Below are 20,495 nucleotides of genomic sequence, written 5' to 3'. Positions count from 1 at the left end.
TTCTCCCGCGGGAGTTATTTGAACGCTCTGGCGGCTACCACGCCCTCGGCTGTCGGCCGCCTGCAGACTGGAGAGTGAAGCGTACTTGTGGAGTCCCTGACCGTGGTCAGTCGGTCAGCTGAAGCCGAGCGCTGACAGGCTTCGTCACGACAGGGTCCCGGCGCCATGGGGGCGGAGAAGAGGCTGCTGCCGATTAAGGAGGCCTTCCAGCTGGCGCAGCAGCCGCACCAGAACCAGGCGAAGCTGGTGGTGGCGCTGAGCCGCACCTACCACTCGGTAAGCGATGCGGCCCGCGGCACCGGGCCCCCACCCCTCCCTTCCCCGGCTCGGCCTGGCCTCTCCCGGGGGCTTCCCGCGACCTTCCCAACTCCGCGCATCAAGACTCCAACCTCCTTAACTTTCACGACCTGGTTCGGAGAGGCACACCCTCCCCTCCCCCCCGCCTCTTCCCAGCGGCCTCCGGCGCGGACCGTTAATCCTCTGGCGGTGAACTTGGAGAAGAGTTTTCGCGTACCGTGGCGACCGGGCATCTAGTGTAGGGCCGCAGCGTGGATCCTGAACGCGGTGTTGTCCCTCAGATCACCGCCCACATTTAATTACGTAAACCTCGCCCCACTGTTAAATTGTATCAAATCACCAATTAGCAAATGAATCGTTAGGACTTGGCTCTTCTTAGTCATGTAAATACTGTTTGTTTCGTTTTTAAATGAAACCTCAAGAAGAATAGGACCATGAATTTACTGTTTGTTTCGTTTTTAAATGAAACCTCAAGAAGAATAGGACCATGAATTTCGGGAGAATAAATTATCTTGAGGTCCGAGAAAAATTGTAAGTCAGTATAGGGCTTGAGGATATGAGGTAGGATGTGAGTTATATCAAAAGGAAATTGCTGTGTAATATTAAGGGTAATACGGTAAAATGCAAAAGCTGTGGTTGATTTTGGGTTGTTCATGAAGAAGCAGATTTTTACTAAACTGGTACCAAGGCATCATATTGAGAATTCAAGGGTGTTAAAAAAAAAAAATCAGAGGAGTCCTTTCACTGTCAAAATTCATGTTTGTTTTCTTCCTGGGAGAAATAACTTTCTCTGGAGAGAAATTAGTGCAAATTTATTTCCCCTTTGATGGTTTGGATAATTGAGAGTTTACTAAATAATGATTTTAGTTTGTTTGCGTTAGGGCTGGTGTTTTCAGTGTCTTAGAGTAATGTTGAGAAAAAAGGATTTTATCCCTGCAGTTTGTGAAGGGTTTCTTTTCTCTTTCAGGTGGATGACAAAACAGGTTTTTATGAGGAGTTTGTTAATTACCTTAAATATGCTATGGTGGTCTATAAACGAGAACCAGCTGTGGAGAGGATAATAGAATTTGCAGCAAAGTTTGTTACTTCATTTCACCAATCAGATATGGAAGATGATGAAGAAGAGGAAGATGGTGGCATTTTAAATTATTTGTTTACTTTTCTATTAAAGGTATACGAAAACTAGAATTTCGAGGGAATATTGTAGAAAATTTTACTATTTTAAATGGGCCATGGGAGTTTGTATATCTTAGAGAATGAATATCTGGTAATTGAGAAAATGTCTGAACGAATCTGCCTTTTATAGGAAATATTAGAACTGTCATTAAGATTAAAAAGTGAACTTTTAAAAACTCCAGCATGAAATTTTTAATGACCATTCTAAACCAGTTCTTACATACATTTGTTTGAAATGGGTTCTCTAGTTCAGAAGTAAAGAGTTCCTCCGAAGAGGAATATGCTCTTGTAATTTAGCAGATACTTTAGACTGTGTATTTTGAGATTTTTATGTTATGTAATGTGTATTTAGCATGTATATATGGATCAAGGTAGCATTATAGTTTTTCTGCAAGGAATGAATTATTGCTATAAATTCTTGAATTCTAAACATAGAATTCAAATGGTATGTCATTATTTAGTAATGGTATGTGACTTGGAATAAATTTTGTTTTGTTTCTGTTTTAGTCTCATGAAGCAAACAGCAATGCAGTTAGATTTAGAGTGTGCCAGCTCATAAACAAGCTCTTGGGAAATATGCCAGAAAATGCCCAGATTGATGATGATTTGTTTGATAAAATTAATGAAGCCATGCTTATTAGATTAAAAGATAAAATTCCAAATGTAAGGATACAGGCAGTTCTTGCTCTTTCACGCCTTCAGGATCCCAAAGATGATGAATGCCTGGTGGTTAATGGTATGTATAGCTCCTTAAATCCTTTTTCAGTTTCACTGACTTTGTTAAATTCTCAGCAGATGAATTTTCTTATTATGAAATATTATGGAAGAGCATAGTTTATATACACACACACACATACATGTATGTAAAAATATATGATTAAAAAAAAATACCCAAGTAGCCACCATCCAACCTAAAAATAAATAGAGCATCATCAATACCTCTGAAGCCTATCTTACGTCCCTTTCTAGTTATATTACTCTCCCTCTGAATTAACGAATATCTTGAATTTTGGGTTCCCTTTTGTTTGTTTGATTAAACAGTTAACCACATGTATATACTTCTAAATAATGTTTAAGTTTTGCGTATCATTTTGTATGTTTTGTGGATCATACTATATTTTTCTGTGCTCTCAACATTATTTCTCATTGTAACATTCATCCATGTTGATACATTACTGATATACGGTTCTATTGTATGAATGTAAGACAATTTTATTATTTCTATTATTGATGGACCTTCTAGTTGTTTCCAGTTATTTTCCTCTTAAAATACAGTGTCGTTGCTATGAACTTTCTTACACAGTACATGGCTTCTGGTGCACAGTTTTTCTAGGATATGTACCTAAGGGTGGACTTGTTGGGATATGTGCATTCAGCTTTATTAGATGAGGTACAAGTGTTCTACAAAACATTTATCAATTTATATTTCCAATAACAGTGCATAAACTTGTTCATTGAGCCATATCCTCTCTAGTGTTTGGTACTGTCAGATTTTTAAATTTTTGTTAATCAGGTTGTGTGTATCATATGTCATTGTTATGCATCTTTTCATATATTTAGCAGCCAATTTTGTTTCTTCTGTATAATGCCTATTAACGTGTTCTCATTTTTCTATTGGTTTGTCTTATTAATTGGAGTTCTTTATATATTCTGAAGGGAAATCCTTGGGTTATATGAATTGTTAGATCTTCCTGCTTTCGATGGATTATTTCACTGTCTTCACTATGTCTTTTTTGGGGCAGAAATTCCTAATGTCAGAATTACCAGTCTCTTCCTGTATGATTTGCACTTTCTTTTATTTAAGAAATCTTTCTCTACCTCTGGGCTCATAAAGATAGTCATATTCCAGTTTTCCATATATGCCTAGGTTTATTTTGGGAACTCTTCTGGTTTGTTTTTCTCTTTGTCCCTGTTACTACCTTTATAATTTTGATAACTGGTGGTAGTTGGTATTTTTTGGTGTTAAATGAGGGGCATAATAATATGTGAAACATATATGTTTAGTAGTCAACATATACTTGATTATAAAGCATGGGAAAATCTGAGAAATAGAGGTGAATAAATATTTAAATACAGGAAATGAGTTTTGTTCAATGATAAGATCAGAAGTTATTTCTTTTTAGGATTCATTAAAAATCAAAATACTGAGCTCTTTATAAAGCCATATCCGTTTAAAATAAACTGGCTTCCATCCTAGACTTGTTTCTAAATCTTAAAGAGTAGCAAAGACATAATCTGAATGATGGATTTTCCATGATCTTTAGGGTTATTTATTTTCAGTTTTAGCCTTCCTGCCTAGTCCATTGACTAATTTCTAATTCTGTCCTTTTTAAGGGATGTTGGCAGAAAAAAATCTTCAGCTAAAATTAAATGTGTAAGACTAAAAAATGATTTTTATCATTTTAAAGATTAAATATCAAAATGTGGGTTATCTATGACTATGGCTAACTAAATAATATGTTGTTAGCGTACTAAAATGTATTGCTCTATTTTTAGCATATGCTACTTTGATTGAAAATGATTCAAATCCAGAAGTTAGGCGGGCAGTGTTATCATGTATTGCGCCATCAGCAAAGACTTTGCCAAAAATTGTAGGGCGCACCAAGGATGTGAAAGAGGCTGTCAGAAAGCTGGCTTATCAGGTAAATAAGTCCAATATCTTATATAGACATGTTCTTAAAAGACAAGAAGCTGTATTCTTAAAATACTTTTTTTTTTAACATCTTTATTGGAGTATAATTGCTTGACAATGGTGTGTTAGTTTCTGCTTTATAACGAAGTGAATCAGTTATACATATACATATGTTCCCATATCTCTTCCCTCATGGGTCTCCCTCCCTCCCACCCTCCCTATCCCACCCCTCTAGGTGGTCACAAAGCACCGAGTTGATCTCCCTGTGCTATGCGGCTGCTTCCCACTAGCTATCTATTTTACATTTGGTAGTGTATATATGTCCATGCCACTCTCTCGCTTTGTCACAGCTTACCCTTCCCCATCCCCATATCCTCAAGTCCATTCTCTAGTAGGTCTGTGTCTTTATTCCTCTCTTACCCCTAGGTTCTTCATGACATTTTCTTTTTCTTAAGTTCCATATATATATGTCAACATACGGTTATCTGTCTTTCTCCCTCTGACTTACTTCACTCTGTATGACAGACTCTGTGTCCATCCACCTCATTACAAATTACTCAATTCCATTTCTTTTTATGGCTGAGTAATATTCCATTGTATACATGTGCCACATCATCTTTGTGCATACATCCGATAATGGACACTTAGGTTGTTTCCATCTCCTGGCTGTTGTAAGTAGAGCTGCAATGAACATTTTGGTACATGACTCTTTTTGAATTATGGTTTTCTCAGGGTATACGCCCAGTAGTGGGATTGCTGGGTCATATGGTAGTTCTATTTGTAGTTTTTTAAGAAACCTCCATACTGTTCTCCACAGTGGCTGTACCAATTCACATTCCCACCAGCAGTGCAAGAGGGTTCCTTTTTCTCCACACCCTCTCCAGCATTTATTGTTTCTAGATTTTTTGATGATGGCCATTCTGACTGGTGTGAGATGATATCTCATTGTAGTTTTGATTTGCATTTCTCTAATGATTAATGATGTTGAGCATTCTTTCATGTGTTTGTTGGCAGTCTGTATATCTTCTTTGGAGAAATGTCTATTTAGGTTTTCCGCCCATTTTTGGATTGGGTTGTTTGTTTTTTTGTTATTGAGCAGCATGAGCTGCTTGTAAATTTTGGAGATTAATCCTTTGTCAGTTGCTTCATTTGCAAATATTTTCTCCCATTCTGAGGGTTGTCTTTTCATCTTGTTTACGGTTTCCTTTGCTGTGCAAAAGCTTTGAAGTTTCATTAGGTCCCATTTGTTTATTTTTGTTTTTATTTCCATTTCCTAGGAGGTGGGTCAAAAAGGATCTTGCTGTGATTTATGTCATAGAGTGTTCTGCCTATGTTTTCCTCTAAGAGTTTTATAGTGTATGGCCTTACATTTAGGTCTTTAATCCATTTTGAGCTTATTTTTGTGTATGGTGTTAGGGAGTGTTCTAATCTCATACTTTTACGTGTACCTGTCCATTTTTCCCAGCACCACTTATTGAAGAGGCTGTCCTTTCTCCACTGTACATTCCTGCCTTCTTTATCAAAGACAAGGTGACCATATGTGTGTGGGTTTATTTCTGGGCTTTCTATCCTGTTACATTGATCTATATTTCTGTTTCTGTGCCAGTACCATACTGTCTTGATTACTGTAGCTTTGTAGTATAGTCTGAAGTCAGGGAGCCTGATTTCTCCAGATCCGTTTCTCGTTCTCAAGATTGCTTTGGCTATTCGGGGTCTTTTGTGTTTCCATACAAATTGTGAAATTTTTTTGTTCTAGTTCTGTGAAAAATGCCAGTGGTAATTTGATAGGGACTGCATTGAATCTGTAGATTGCTTTGGGTAGTAGAGTCATTTTCACAATGTTGGTTCTTCCAATCCAAGAACATGGTATATCTCTCCATCTATTTGTATCATCTTTAATTTCTTTCAACAGTGTCTTTTAATTTTCTGCATACAGGTCTTTTGTCTCCTTAGGTAGGTTTACTCCTAGGTATTTTATTCTTTTTGTTGCAATGGTAAATGGGGTGTTTTCTTGATTTCACTTTCAGATTTTTCATCATTAGTGTATAGGAATGCCAGAGATTTCTGTGAATTAATTTTGTATCCTGCTACATTACCAAATTCATTGATTAGTTCTAGTAGTTTTCTGGTAGCATCTTTAGGATTCTCTATGTATAGTATCATGTCCTCTGCAAACAGTGACAGCTTTACTTCTTCTTTTCCGATTTGGATTCCTTTTATTTCCTTTTCTTCTCTCATTGCTGTGGCTAAAACTTCCAAAACTATGTTGAATAAGAGCGGTGAGAAGGGCAACCTTGTCTTGTTCCTGATCTTAGTGGAAATGCTTTCAGTTTTTCACCATTGAGGACGATGTTGGCTGTTGGTTTGTCATATATGGCCTTTATTATGTTGAGGAAAATTCCCTCTATGCCTACTTTCTGCAGAGTTTTTATCATAAATGGGTGTTGAATTTTGTTGAAAGCTTTCTCTGCATCTATTGAGATGATCCTATGGTTTTTCTCCTTCAGTTTGTTAATATGGTGTATCACATTGATTGATCTGCGTATATTGAAGAATCCTTGCATTCCTGGAATAAATCCCACTTGATCATGGTGTATGATCCTTCTAATGTGCTGTTGGATTCTGTTTGCTAGTATTTTGTTGAGGATTTCTGCATCTATGTTCATCAGTGATATTGGCCTGTAGTTTTCTTTCTTTGTGACATCCTTGTCCGGTTTTGGTATCAGGGTGATGGTGGCCTTGTAGAATGAGTTTGGGAGTGTTCCTCCCTCTGCTATATTTTGGAAGAGTTTGAGAAGGATAGGTGTTAGCTCTCCTCTAAATGTTTGATAGAATTCGCCTGTGAAGCCATCTGGTCCTGGACTTTATAGTTTGTTGGAAGATTTTTAATCACACTTTCAATTTCAGTGCTTGTGATTGGTCTGTTCATATTTTCTATTTCTTCCTGGTTCAGTCTTGGAGGTTGTGCATTTCTAAGAATTTGTCTATTTCTTCCAGGTTGTCCATTTTATTGGCATAGAGTTGCTTGTAGTAATGTCTTATGATCTTTTATATTTCTGCAGTGTAAGTTTTACTTCTCCTTTTTCATTCCTAATTCTATTGATTTGAGTCTTCTCCCCTTTTTTCTTGATGAGTCTGGCTAATGGTTTATCAATTTTGTTTGTCTTCCCAAAGAACCGGCTTTTAGTTTTATTGATCTTTGTTATCGTTTCCTTCATTTCTTTTTCATTTATTTCTGATCTGATCTTTATGATTTCTTTCCTTCTGCTAACTTTGGGGTTTTTTTGTTCTTCTTTCTCTAGTTGCTTTAGGTGCAAGGTTAGGTTGTTTATTCGAGATGTTTCCTGTTTCTTATGTATTGCTATAAATTTCCCTCTTAGAACTGCTTTTGCTGCATCCCATAGGTTTTGAGTCATCATGTCTCCATTGTCATTTGTTTCTAGGTATTTTTTGATTTCCTCTTTGATTTCTTCAGTGATCACTTCGTTATTAAGTAGTGTATTGTTTAGCCTCCATGTGTTTATATTTTTTACAGATCTTTTCCTGTAATTGATATCTAGTCTCATAGCATTGTGGTTGGAAAAGATACTTGATACAATTTCAATTTTCTTACATTTACCAAGGCTTGATTTGTGACCCAAGATATGATCTATCCTGGAGAATGTTCCATGAGCACTTGAGAAAAATGTGTATTCTGTTGTTTTTGGATGGAATGTCCTATAAATTATCAATTAAGTCCATTTGTTTAATGTATCATTTAAAGCTTGTGTTTCCTTATTTATTTTCATTTTGGGTGATCTGTCCATTGGTGAAAGTGGGGTGTTAAAGTCCCCTACTATGATTGTGTTACTGTCGATTTCCCCTTTTATGGCTGTTAGTATTTGCCTTATGCATGGAGGTGCTCCTATGTTGGGTGCATAAATATTTACAATTGTTATATTTTCTTCTTGGATTGCTCCCTTGATCATTATGTAGCGTCCTTCTTTGTCTCTTCTAATAGTCTTTATTTTAAAGTCTATTTTGTCTGATATGAGAATTGCTACTCCAGCTTTCTTCTGATTTCCATTTGCATGGAGTACCTTTCTCCATTCCCTCACTTTCAGTCTGTATGTGTCCATAGGTCTGAAGTGGGTCTCTTGTAGACAGCATATATATGGGTCTTGTTTTTGTATCCATTCAGCCAGTCTGTGTCTTTTGGTGGGAGCATTTAATCCATTTACATTTAAGGTAATTAACGATATGTATGTTCCTGTTCTTATTTTCTTAATTGTTTTGGGTTTGTTATTGTAGGTCTTTTCCTTCTCTTGTGTTTCTTGCCTAGAGAAGGTCCTTTAGCATTTGTTGTAAAGCTGGTTTGGCGGTGCTGAACTCTGTCAGCTTTTGCTTGTCTGTAAAGGTTTTAATTTCTCCATCAAATCTGAGTGAGATCCTTGCTGGTTAGAGTAATCTTGGTTGTAGGTTTTTCTCTTTCATCACTTTAAATATGTCTTGCCAGTCCCTTCTGGCTTGCAGAGTTTCTGCTGTAAGATCAGCTCTTAACCTTACAGGGATTCCCTTGTGTGTTATTTGTTGTTTTTCCCTTGCTGCTTTTAATTTGTTTTCTTTGTATTTTATTTTTGACAGTTTGATTAATTTGTGTCTTGGCGTGTTTCTCCTTGGATTTACCCTGTATGGGACTCTCTGTGCTTCCTGGACTTGACTATTTCCTTTCCCATATTAGGGAAGTTTTCAACTATAATCTCTTCAAATATTTTCTCGTCCCTTTCTTTTTCTCTTCTTCTGCTGGAACCCCTGTGATTTGAATGTTGGTGCGTTTAATATTGTCCCAGAGGTCTCTGAGACTGTCCTCAGTTCTTTTCATTCTTTTTTCTCTATTCTGCTCTGCAGTAGTTATTTCCACTGTTTTATCTTCCTGGTCACTTATCCGTTCTTCTGCCTCAGTTTTTCTGCTATTGATCCCTTCTAGAGTATTTTTAATTTCATTTATTGTGTTGTTCATCGTTGCTTGTTTCATCTTTAGTTCTTCTACGTCCTTGTTAAATGTTTCTTGCATTTTCTCTATTCCATTTCCAAGATTTTGGATCATCTTTACTATCATTATTCTGAATTCTTTTTCAGGTAGACTGCCTATTTCCTCTTCATTTGTTAGGTCTGGTGGGTTTTTATCTTGCTCCTTCATCTGCTGTGTGTTTTTCTGTATTCTCATTTTGCTTATCTTACTGTGTTTGGGGTCTCCTTTTTGCAGGCTGCAGGTTCATAGTTCCCGTTGTTTTTGGTGTCTGTCCCCAGTGGCTGAAGTTGGTTCAGTGGGTTTTGTAGGCTTCCTGGTGGAGGGGACTAGTGCCTGTGTTCTGGTGAATGAGGCTGGATCTTGTCTTTCTGGTGGGCAGGTCCACGTCTGGTGGTGTGTTTTGGGGTGTCTGTGGACTTCTTATGATTTTAGGCAGCCTCTCTGCTAATGGGTGGGGTTGTGTTCCTGTCTTGCTAGTTGTTTGGCATAGGGTGTCCAGCACTGTAGCTTGCTGGTCTTTGAGTGAAGCTGGGTGTTGGTGTTGAGATGGAGATCCCTGGGAGATTTTCGCCATTTGATATTACGTGGAGCTGGGAGGTCTCTTGTGGACCAGTGTCCTGAAGTTGGCTCTCCCACCTCAGAGGCACAGCACTGACTCCTGGCTGCAGCACCAAGAGCCTTTCATCCACACAGCTCAGAATAAAAGGGAGAAAAAGTAGAAAGAAAGAAAGAGGATAAAAGAAAATAAAATAAAGTAAGATAAAATAAAATAAAGCTATTAAAATAAATAATTATTAAGAAAAAAATTTTTAAAAAGGAAAAAAAAAAACGGACTGATAGAACCATAGGATAAATGGTGAAAGCAAAGCTATACAGACAAAATCTCACACAGAAGCATACACATACACACTCACAAAAAGAGGAAAAGGGGAAAAAATAATAAATCTTGGCCTCAAAGGCCACCTCCTCAATTTGGGATGATTCGTTGTCTATTCAGGTATTCCACAGATGCAGGGTACATCAAGTTGATTGTGGAGATTTAATCCCTGCTCCTGAGGGTGCTGGGAGAGATTTACCTTTCTCTTTGTTTGCACAGCTCCCAGGGCTCAGCTGTGGATTTGGCCCCGCCTCTCCATGTAGGTCGCTGGAGGGCGTCTGTTCTTCGCTCAGACAGGGGTTAAAGGAGCTGCTGATTCGGGGGCTCTGGCTCACTCAGGCCGGGGGGAGGGATCGGTATGGAGTGCGGGGCGAGCCTGCGGCGGCAGAGGCCAGCGTGACGTTGCACCAGCCTGAGGCGCGCCGTGCGTTCTCTCGGGGAAGTTGTCCCTGGATCACGGAACCCTGGTAGTGGCGGGCTGCACAGGCTCCCCGGAAGGGAAGGGAGGGTTGTATAGTGACCTGTGCTCGCACACAGGCTTCTTGGTGGCGGCAGCAGCAGCCGCCTTAGCATCTCATGCCCATCTCTGGGGTCCGCGTTGTTAGCCGCGGCTCGCGCCCATCTCTGGCGCTCCTTTAAGCAGCATTCTTAATCCCCTCTCCCCACGTACCAGGAAGCGAAGAGGGAAGAAAAAGTCTCTTGCCTCTTCGGCAGGTCCAGACTTTTCCCCGGACTCCCTTCCGGTTAGCCGTGGTGCACTAACCCCTGCAGGCTGCGTTCACGCCGCCAACCCCAGTCCTCTCCCTGCGCTCCGACCGAAGTCCTAGTCTCAGCTCCCAGCCCTGGCCCCGGCGGGTGAGCAGACAAGACTCTTGGGCTAGTGAGTGCCGGTGAACACCGATCCTCTGTTCGGGAGTCTCTCCACTTTGCCCTCCGCACCCCTGTTGCTGTGCTCTCCTCCGTGGCTCCGAAGTTTCCCCCCTCCGCCACCCGCCGTCTCCGCCCGCAAAGGGGCTTCTTAGTGTGTGGAAGACTTTCCTCCTTCACAGCTCCCTCCCACTGATGCAGGTCCCGTCCCTATTCTTTTGTCTCTGTTTATTTTTTCTTTTGCTCTCCCCAGATACGTGGGGGAGTTTCTTGCCTTTTGGGAGGTCTGAGGTCTTCTACCAGCGTTCAGTAGATGTTCTGTAGGAGTTGTTCCACGTGTAGATGTATTTCTGATGTATCTGTGGGGAAGTAGGTGATCTCTGCGTCTTACTCTTCCACCATCTTCCCTGCCGTAATCCCTCTTAAAATACTTTTGAAAAATATTTGGCACATAATAATTCAATTGAGATTTTTATGGACGGAGAGTGTAGATAATTTAGGTAGAATCTTATTGCATTAATGTGTTACCAGATATTAATTTTTTTGGAAATTCTGGATAATTTTCTTAGGTGAAGGAGATATTACTAGTTATAAAATACATAAATTATATTGAGTTTAATGGCCATTTTTTTATTATCATCTCTTTAAGGTTTTAGCTGAAAAGGTTCACATGAGAGCTATGTCCATTGCTCAGAGAGTAATGCTCCTTCAACAAGGTCTTAATGACAGATCAGGTAAGTTAGATATCATTATAGACAAAACATTAGTAGATTTTGAGGTTAGATTTAAAAGGTTTAGGAGAGTGTCCTAAATTAGGTCAGGTAAGCCTATCATTCCCACAGCCTGTCAAAGTTTATCTACGTGTATTGTATAGAATACATTTTCTAGGGTTAAAGGTCTTGGTACTTAGAAGTAGCAGTTTGTTTTAATTTTTCTGTGTTTTATGTGTGGAGAAACTAAAGCTTAAGGCTATAAAAATAACATCAGAAGTAGGGCAGGATCTCTTTTTCACCCCTTTCGCTTCCTTTAAAAAAAATGCTGTCTTATCCCTTTTGTGTATATCCTCCTATGAATGTGTTCTGTGTATCCGAAACAATTAGAAATGGTCAGACCAGTATAATTTTTCTAGTCCCCCCCACCTTTTCTCTTTGTTACAGCTGGAGAATCAACTTACAGCAATGATATGAAGAATGATATATTTTAAATTTCCAAACCCCATGAGAAGGTTAAGATGGCTTAATTTTGCTGTAGCAAGAAAACATGAGTTTGAAGGACTAATGACTAGGATGACTTTAAAAACTAAGAATAAGGTTTTTCAATCATATGCCTGTATGATTCACTACTGCACATATCAATCATGTAATAAATGGATGAAGTCAGGCAACAAGTAAAATAATAGGTATTATATATAGTCTAGACTAGTACCTGAAGCCCAGTGAACTCAGGGGAGAAGGAATGCAAAAATATTTTTGTAGGCCGTGGTAGTGGTTGTATATTTGGTTCTGACCTATTCCATTTTCATATGAAAGTGAGCATCACAGTGACTTTTCACTTTTTACAGTATCATTGTACTTTTAAGTTTTTCTTTAGTATGCGTTGTTTTGCCTCTGTCTGGTCCCATTTTTCTAGTAAATGTCGACTTAGTTAACATTGATCTGATAAGAGTTAATTAAAACAGACAAAATATAGGAAATGGAAGCTAGAGGGAGACTTTGTTCACCTGTGTTTCAAATGACTTAACAGATGCTGTGAAACAAGCAGTGCAGAAGCATCTTCTCCAAGGCTGGTTACGTTTCACTGAAGGAAGTATATTAGAGTTGCTTCATCGGTTAGATGTGGAAAATTCTTCTGAAGTGGCAGTCTCTGTTCTCAATGCCTTATTTTCAGTGACTCCTCTTAATGAACTGGCAGAAATCTGTAAAAATAATGATGGCAGGTATGTAAAGTATTCATTATTTGAAATATGATACGGATGAACCCCTGCAATTAAAATTAGTCCTCTTCTGCATTACTTAAGATTGTATCAGTACTTTTTATCTACATGTCTTTTCTTTAGTCTGGTGGATGTCTTTTTTCCCTTTTTTTCCTCCTTGTGTTAGAACTCACTACTTTATCATAGACTACTTTAGCTGCGTTTTTTGTTTTGTTTTGTTACTTTGATTTTTGCATTAGCTTTGATTGTTTGTTTTGTTACTTTGATTTTTGCATTGGAAAGTCCAACAGCATGGATCCCTATTGTGTTTGCTCATTTGATTTTCTTTTTTTCTCTTTTGGTTTAAATATTTTCATTCTCTTTTGTGTGGATAAGTTAATGACTCTGCAGTTAAAATGATGGTGGTTATAAATCAAGTCTGCTTATTCCCACTTTTCTACTCAGTTCATATTTTTACTGGATATTAAGATATATTCTGTCTCCCTTTTAAATGAAGGAAATTGATTCCAGCAGATACATTAACTCCTGAAATTGCTTTGTATTGGCGTGTCCTTTGTGAATATTTGAGATCAAAAGGAGATGAAGGTGAAGAATTTTTAGAGCAGATTTTGCCAGAGCCTGTAGTATATGCTGAGTATTTACTAAGGTAAAATTGTTTTCTTTGGTTTGGGATGTACTTGTGTTGTACTTGTGTTGTTGTGTGTATTAACTTTCCAGCCCCCTCCCTCAAAGCAATGCTTGATTGAGAATAAGTTGAAAACCATTTTTTTGGACAGGCAAGGATAAATAGGTATACACATTGAGCCTTTCTAAAGAATATCCTGTGCTGGTCAGTATACTGAAAGACCAAAGTCAATATGTTTTGGGACATTTCCTTAAAACTGGTAAGATGTAATGATGAACATTTCTCCATAAAGTTGATGATGATGTGTTGCTCTTTGAAATTGGTTGGCAAACTTTTTCTAAGTGCCAGACGGTAAATATTTTAGAGTCTGTGGACCATGCTCTGTCCCAACGACTCAGTTCTGCTGTGGTACTGCAAGAGCAGCCACAGAAAATATGTAATGAATAAGTGTGATTGTTTTCTGATAAATCTTTCATCAACTTTTATGGACACTAAAATTTGAATTTCATATAATTTTTACACATATATTTACATATATATATATATCATTTAAAGATGTAAAAATCTTAGCTTGCAGGCTGTACAAAAACAAGCAGCAGGCTCTCTCTGGTGCATGGGCCATAGTTTTCCAACTGACAGGGTGGACCTCTGGCCAGTTTTAGTATTAATTAAAACTGTTACGGTTTGGCTTTTGTTTTTTAAAAAGTTTTTTCAAAATATCTTTTTCTTAAATTATTTGAATTACTCTAGTTTCTACTTGGTTCACTTTAAAATTATACAAGTAGGGTTTCCCTGGTGGCGCAGTGGTTGAGAGTCCGCCTGCCGATGCAGGGGACGTGGGTTCATGCCCCGGTCTGGGAAGATCCCACATGCTGTGGAGCGGCTGGGCCTGTGAGCCATGGCCGCTGAGCCTGCGCATCCGGAGCCTGTGCACCGCAACAGGAGAGGCCACAACAGTGAGAGGCCCGCGTACCGCAAAATTATACAAGTAAAATTGTACAAGTAAAACATGAATGCATTTTTGTCAAAATTCAAATACAGAAGTATACAGAATAAAAGTGCGGTATTTCCTCTTACTCCTAATTCCTCAATCCCATTAATCTCCTTAGAGTTAACATCTAAACAATTTGGGGTATACACTTTAAACCCTCTTTCTCTACATTCACATACACATATACTAAGTGCATGGTTTTTAAAAATATAACACATTATACATATTTTTGGTTTTTTTCAACTACTATCTGAGATCATTATATTGGTACATATCAGTACAAATCTATCGCAATCTTAATAACAGCCTATCACTCCATAGTACGGTGGTAATGTTTAATTTACTTTTCTACTGATGGACATTTAGGGTGTTTTCAGTTTTCACTGATGAAGGTGTTTTAAATTTTCTTTACATTTTTATGTATGTTTGGGATTTTGTAGGGTTGATTCCCAGAAGTGGAATTGCTGGGCCAAAGGTTATATATTTTTTCAATAGATATTGGTGTGTAGATTTTTAACTTCATGATTTTGATGCAGTTTTTAAAAAGCTTTACATATAATATGGATTATGGGCCTGAATTCTCTTGGTGTGAAATATAGTGTCCTGCTTTTGTGTATAATGGCCCCACATATAAGTTAGGGAGCGAAGCTAAGAACGTATTTGAATTTTGTATGCAAAACATTGAATCCATAAATATCTTAAATGTGAGCCAATATGGAGACTTACAGCTTGAGCTCATAGTAACATGAAAAACGTGGGAATCTACTTAGAGTTTTAAGGGTAATTATTTCAGGCTTTAATACTTAACTGGAGTATTCATTATAATGGTGTTTGGGCCATGTTGAAATGTACCCAAAAGGAATGAATTTTGATGCAATGCTTAATAATATATGTTTATATAAAAGTAATAAGTGCTCATAGAAGATTGAAAAAATATAAGAAAATATGAGGAAATGTTAAATATTATATTTAAATAACAGAGGGTGAGCATCTCAAAGACTGGTTCACAGATTGATTAATTCTTAGTTACTGAAAATTGACATGTAAAGAGCTTGGTTCCTCTAACTTTAAGAGGTCAGGGATTCTTATATTTCCTTTGTCACTTAATCTGTGAGTTTTGAAATAAGTTACTTGGATCAACTTGTTTTTTTCACATATAAAAAGGAAAACTTTAAAGATCATATTTAATTATTGAAAGAATACTTAAGAAATAGGATGATTTTCTTTTTGGAGCAGTGTCACTAGATAGGATTCGTTTTCTCAAGAACAGAGACAAAATTAAATGGAAAAATTGTTTCTTGATAATCTCAAGTGTATTCTCAGACATTTTGTAGCAGGAAGAGTTAGTGACTCAGAATGCTGATACAAAATGATTTCCTGTTAATTGAGGTGTTCACATAAAGAGAGAAATTGGGGATGTTAAATGAGGCCTATCAAATTTGAGTAAGAAAAAGGGACACTAATAGAATTTTAAGAAATCTACCTTAAATTCTTAGAGAGTTTAAAAAAAGACTTTCTTGAGTGGTCTCTTCATTATAATGACTACCTTTAAAAATGGTTGGAAAGAGACGATTTCATGGTAATTAAAATTGGTAGGTCGATTTTAAGTTGTATTTATGCAGTTCAGGATTTGTAATTATTAATGAAACAACTACTCTTTAGGTATTTTTAAAAATAAATTCAAAGTCTTGATACTATGCATTGTGCTAAAGCTGGGATGGAGAAGTAGGAGGGATTCAAAGGTGAGTGAAGGTTTCTTAGCTTGTCAGAAATCAGTAACTCTACTGATTTATTGATTTTGATAATTATCAGTTTTGTAGCTTTAGTTTCCTGCTAGAATCCAAAGGGTGGCTGATGGCCTTGAAGGTCCTAGTATCATTGCCAGAGATTTATGAGCTTTTATTTACTCTTGGCTGTCATTTTATGAGTCAGTTCATTTATTCATCATTATTCTGCAGTGTTTATAACTTGATTTTTGTTGACAATTTAAAATGACATTTTTCATCAGGATTATCATTTCATATATTACTTCCAACCTAAAGGCACCTAGTTGTATAGGTTTAAACTCTTAATTCTACTTAAACTCTTAATTCTGTTTTTAAGTAGCTATTTTTGTTCCATACAAAAAAGGAGACCTTCTGGTAGACTCTTGAATGTTATCTAGGTGAGGGTTGTAAAAGGCTTTACTTTGGGCAGTGATAGTAAAAATAAAAGGGTAGTTGACGGTGCTTGCTTAGTATCACCTACACTAAAATAAGAACAATATAGAGATTAGTAGGGCCCCTAAGCAATGGTACTACAAATTCATGAAGCTATCTATATTTTTCTGATTTTTTCAAAAAGGTCGTTGTATTCATGCATTACTTATGTAATTACTATTTCTACTACTATACTTTTAAACAAAATAATGGTTAATTAAGGATGACAAGGGAAGACTAGCTCTTTCTGAATAATTGGATTTTGGAGACGGGATTTAGAACTTTATAATTGAGAATACTAGTGACATTGAAATAGTTATTTTGAGAGATACAAATATGTACCTTTTGAAAATTTCCCATAGGAAATTTGAATCTTTAATGAAAATATATTTTCCAAATTCTTTTGAATCAAGCCAGTAAGTTCACAGAAGTTCATGACAGTAACACGGGAAGTTACTCTGTAGATCTGGATTAGTATAACATGGTATAAATATCCATATATTTGGACTGATATGAGCAGAAAATGACCTTTTCTGACTTAATGGGGAGCTGTTTAATGTTTAATGTTTCTAAACAGATTCTACATCTTATTAATTGTGCTTGTTTTAGTTATATTCAGAGCATTCCGGTTGTTAATGAAGAACAGAGAGGTGATTTTTCTTATATTGGCAATTTGATGACAAAAGAGTTTATAGGTCAACAATTGATTCTAATTATCAAGTTTTTGGATACCAATGAAGAAGGAGGAAGGTACATTTAAATGTAAACCCTTGTTCTTATTTGCGCTTCTAATTTTATGTGTTGAAATATAGTCTTGTTACAATATGATTAAATATATTTAACCTAGCTCCCTAAAGTGTTATATGAAGTGTTCTCTTTCCTCTTATATAATATATATGGAGTATGTAAGAGGAAATATATTTATATACTGTCTCTCTCCTAATTTCTCTCTCTATGAATATATGTATATATGGAAATATAAGTTTCTAATTCAGTTCCTTGAGAATAAATCAATAAAATTGCAGGTTTTTGCTTAAAAATTTCTATTAGTATTACTAGTCCTCTCTAATAAATACTGTCTAAAAGATTTGATTCAAATATGGTATTTTGTCATTTCATCATGTTGATTTATGAAAGATTATAGGGCCATTTATAAATTTTTTTCAGAACGTGAATTTTGGTCTAAAGTCTGTACATATATTTTTGTACCTATAGTGATAAATATAAAAAAGAAGACAAATTAAGCCTGTAATTAAGTCTGCAGAATAGGTGAAACGTTAGAGATATAATGTGTTTCTACTCTTGTACTGAAATTAAAATAGTTCTTTTTGAATGCAGGAAACGACTGCTGGCTATCTTACAGGAGTTTCTTACTCTACCCACCACCCCAATATCCCTAATTTCTTTTCTTGTTGAGAGACTGCTCCACATTATTATAGATGATAATAAGAGAACACAGATTGTAAGTAATTTTCTTCATTCTTGATAAAAATAAAAGATTTTGGTCAATAACATTGAGGGCTGTCTTATTCTCTTTTCAGTACTTTTGGCTTTAATTGCTTTTGTTTTAGTTTTGTCTCTTTATCAAGTCTTTAAACTTCTTAAAACCAAATCTCTCTCACACACACATTTTAAAAAATATCTCCTTTCTTTTACCATACCTATCATTGTGTTGAATCAGTTTGAAATGGAGCAGGTTAGGGAAGAGGTGACATATAGGCATTGGTTGCTAGAAGGTTTGAGGGCCGACTGAATTTATACATACCTGGGTTCAAATCCCCTCGGACGCTTTCTCGATTTGTGGCTTTGCCTGAGTTATTTAATTTAGAATTTTTACCTGTCTGCAAAATAAGAATAACAATGAAATTTATCTTTCATTGTTCAATGAAGCAATGTTCATAAAGTGCTTGGTAAATACAGAAATAAATATTATCTATTATTTTACTATATTCAAGTGTTATTTTCTCTGGGGTAGCCCAAAAAGAGAGGCCTGTATCGTTGATTTTCATAAAATCGTATAGTCTTGGAGTTGCGAGTTAATTCAAAGGTTGTCTTTTCCACTCCTTCCTTATATAGATATACATAACATAAATTCTTTCTACAACATCCCCAGTTAGTGGTTATCCAGCACCTGCTTAAGGTACCTTCCTTTGGGATGCAGCTTTTTCCTGAATTGGCCAACTCCAATGCCTAGTGGCTCTGAAAGAAAAGTGTTTAATCTGCTGTCATTATTTATGCCTTGTATACCCAAAGGAAGAATAAAAGAGTATTCTAATTTTTTATATTCCACTTCCATTGGAGCTGAACAAGGGAGGGAGTTGAGGATTTTAGGCAGAAAATTTTAGTTTTATGGTGCCTAAGATTAGATGCTCTTTTCATTTTTTCTGTTTTAAAGCACTATATGAAAGAGAATTTATCTTCAGTGTCTATGTGCCTATTTACCTTCCCATAATCTTAAGGGTTTTTAGTCAGATGTATTGTTTGGTCATTTTTTTTCTAAAATTGTCTAGCAAATAGAATGTGTGCCATTTTTGCTTGTATATTTTGCTCTATTTTTCAAGAGATTGTGGATACAGTTTGGAGTTTTGTATAACAGTTCGATGTCATTTTCTGATATATAACATATATTAAAGCATGTATTCTGAATTATAACTTATCAGGTTACAGAAATTATCTCAGAGATTCGGGCACCCATTGTTACTGTTGGTGTTAATAATGATCCAGCTGATGCAAGAAAGAAGGAACTCAAGGTAACTGTCTTCTAAATTAAAGAAATGCTTGAGTATATTGTAATTGCACAAGTCTTTTATTTCTTCTTGTACATTTTCAAAATTGCACAAAGTCAAATTATTGGTTAACTATTAAACTATATAAGAGTATCTAAAATGTTATCAGATTATGTCAGTCTGAAAGATTTGCCAATCTCTGTTTCAGGAAGACTACCACTTTTTCTGTATGTACCTGACTGCTTAACTTCTAGATGGTTGAAATGGTTTTAAATAATACTCTTCAGTTTGCTACAGATTTCACATTAATAGTTTTTGTTTGGTGTTTACACAATTTATATCTTTTCTTAGATGGCTGAAATAAAAGTTAAACTTATTGAGGCAAAAGCAGCTTTGGAAAATTGCATTAACTTACAGGATTTTAATCAAGCATCAGAATTAAAAGAAGAAGTAAAAGCGTTAGAAGATGCCAAAATAAACCTATTGAAAGAGACAGAGCAACTTGAAATTAAAGAAGTCCACATAGAGAAGGTATAGATACATTTTTCATATTAAATTTCAGCTACTGTTAATCATCTCAACTAAACCTTGTTTTCTTAACTCAGCTGCTGGAATATATTCACTTAGGAGGGATTTTTTTTTTTTTTTTTGTGGTACGCGGGCCTCTCACCATTGTGGCCTCTCCCGTTGCGGAGCACAGGCTCCAGACGCACAGGCTCAGCGGCCATGGCTCACAGGGCCCAGCTGCTCCGCGGCATGTGGGACCTTCCCAGACCGGGGCACGAACCCGTGTCCCCTGCATCAGCAGGAGGACTTTCAACCGCTGCGCCACCAGGGAAGCCCTAGGAGGGATTTTTAACAATACCATGAACTAATACAAAAATAATATTTTTCCGCCTGTTCCTTTCTATTTTGGACTTCGAAAGGCTTTAATGAACTTTAATTATTGTAGCTAAGACTTTATTTGATTTGCTCCCTTGTCATGCTAATCCCTAGAATCTGAAGTCTTTCTTCCTTGCCAAGGAAACCTGCTTTCCAGTGGTTTCCTTCTCTTTGTTTTGTTCTGTTTTGTTTGTCTTGAATGGTTTAGAAAAGGAAAATGCATCTTTCTCTTATTTGTGGAAGACTCATGACCTTTCCACTGCTAGGAAAAGAATTTCTA

At 36.8% G+C, this 20,495-nt stretch overlaps 1 protein-coding gene and 1 pseudogene across 1 annotated transcript in view; both read left to right on the top strand.

Annotated features, from left to right (window-relative positions):
- Window positions 1-131: 131 nt before the first annotated feature.
- The window catches only part of NCAPG (non-SMC condensin I complex subunit G), a 46,160-nt gene continuing 25,796 nt past the window's right edge, over window positions 132-20,495 (top strand). Inside the window, exons 1-11 of the mRNA XM_060012766.1 lie at window positions 132-276; window positions 1,265-1,468; window positions 1,981-2,209; window positions 3,970-4,115; window positions 11,510-11,594; window positions 12,604-12,796; window positions 13,290-13,439; window positions 17,217-17,357; window positions 17,946-18,069; window positions 19,268-19,357; window positions 19,685-19,864. Of these exons, the coding sequence (XP_059868749.1) occupies window positions 166-276; window positions 1,265-1,468; window positions 1,981-2,209; window positions 3,970-4,115; window positions 11,510-11,594; window positions 12,604-12,796; window positions 13,290-13,439; window positions 17,217-17,357; window positions 17,946-18,069; window positions 19,268-19,357; window positions 19,685-19,864 (1,653 nt within the window). The 5' untranslated portion in view covers window positions 132-165. The remainder of the gene's footprint in view (window positions 277-1,264; window positions 1,469-1,980; window positions 2,210-3,969; window positions 4,116-11,509; window positions 11,595-12,603; window positions 12,797-13,289; window positions 13,440-17,216; window positions 17,358-17,945; window positions 18,070-19,267; window positions 19,358-19,684; window positions 19,865-20,495) is intronic.
- On the top strand, window positions 16,635-16,735 carry LOC132426409 (U6 spliceosomal RNA; annotated as a pseudogene).

The sequence above is a fragment of the Delphinus delphis genome, chromosome 5 (assembly GCF_949987515.2).
Source record: "Delphinus delphis chromosome 5, mDelDel1.2, whole genome shotgun sequence".
NCBI lineage: Eukaryota > Metazoa > Chordata > Mammalia > Artiodactyla > Delphinidae > Delphinus > Delphinus delphis.
Note: the sequence above shows the minus strand (reverse complement) of the source record. Positions and strands in the feature narration are given on the sequence as shown.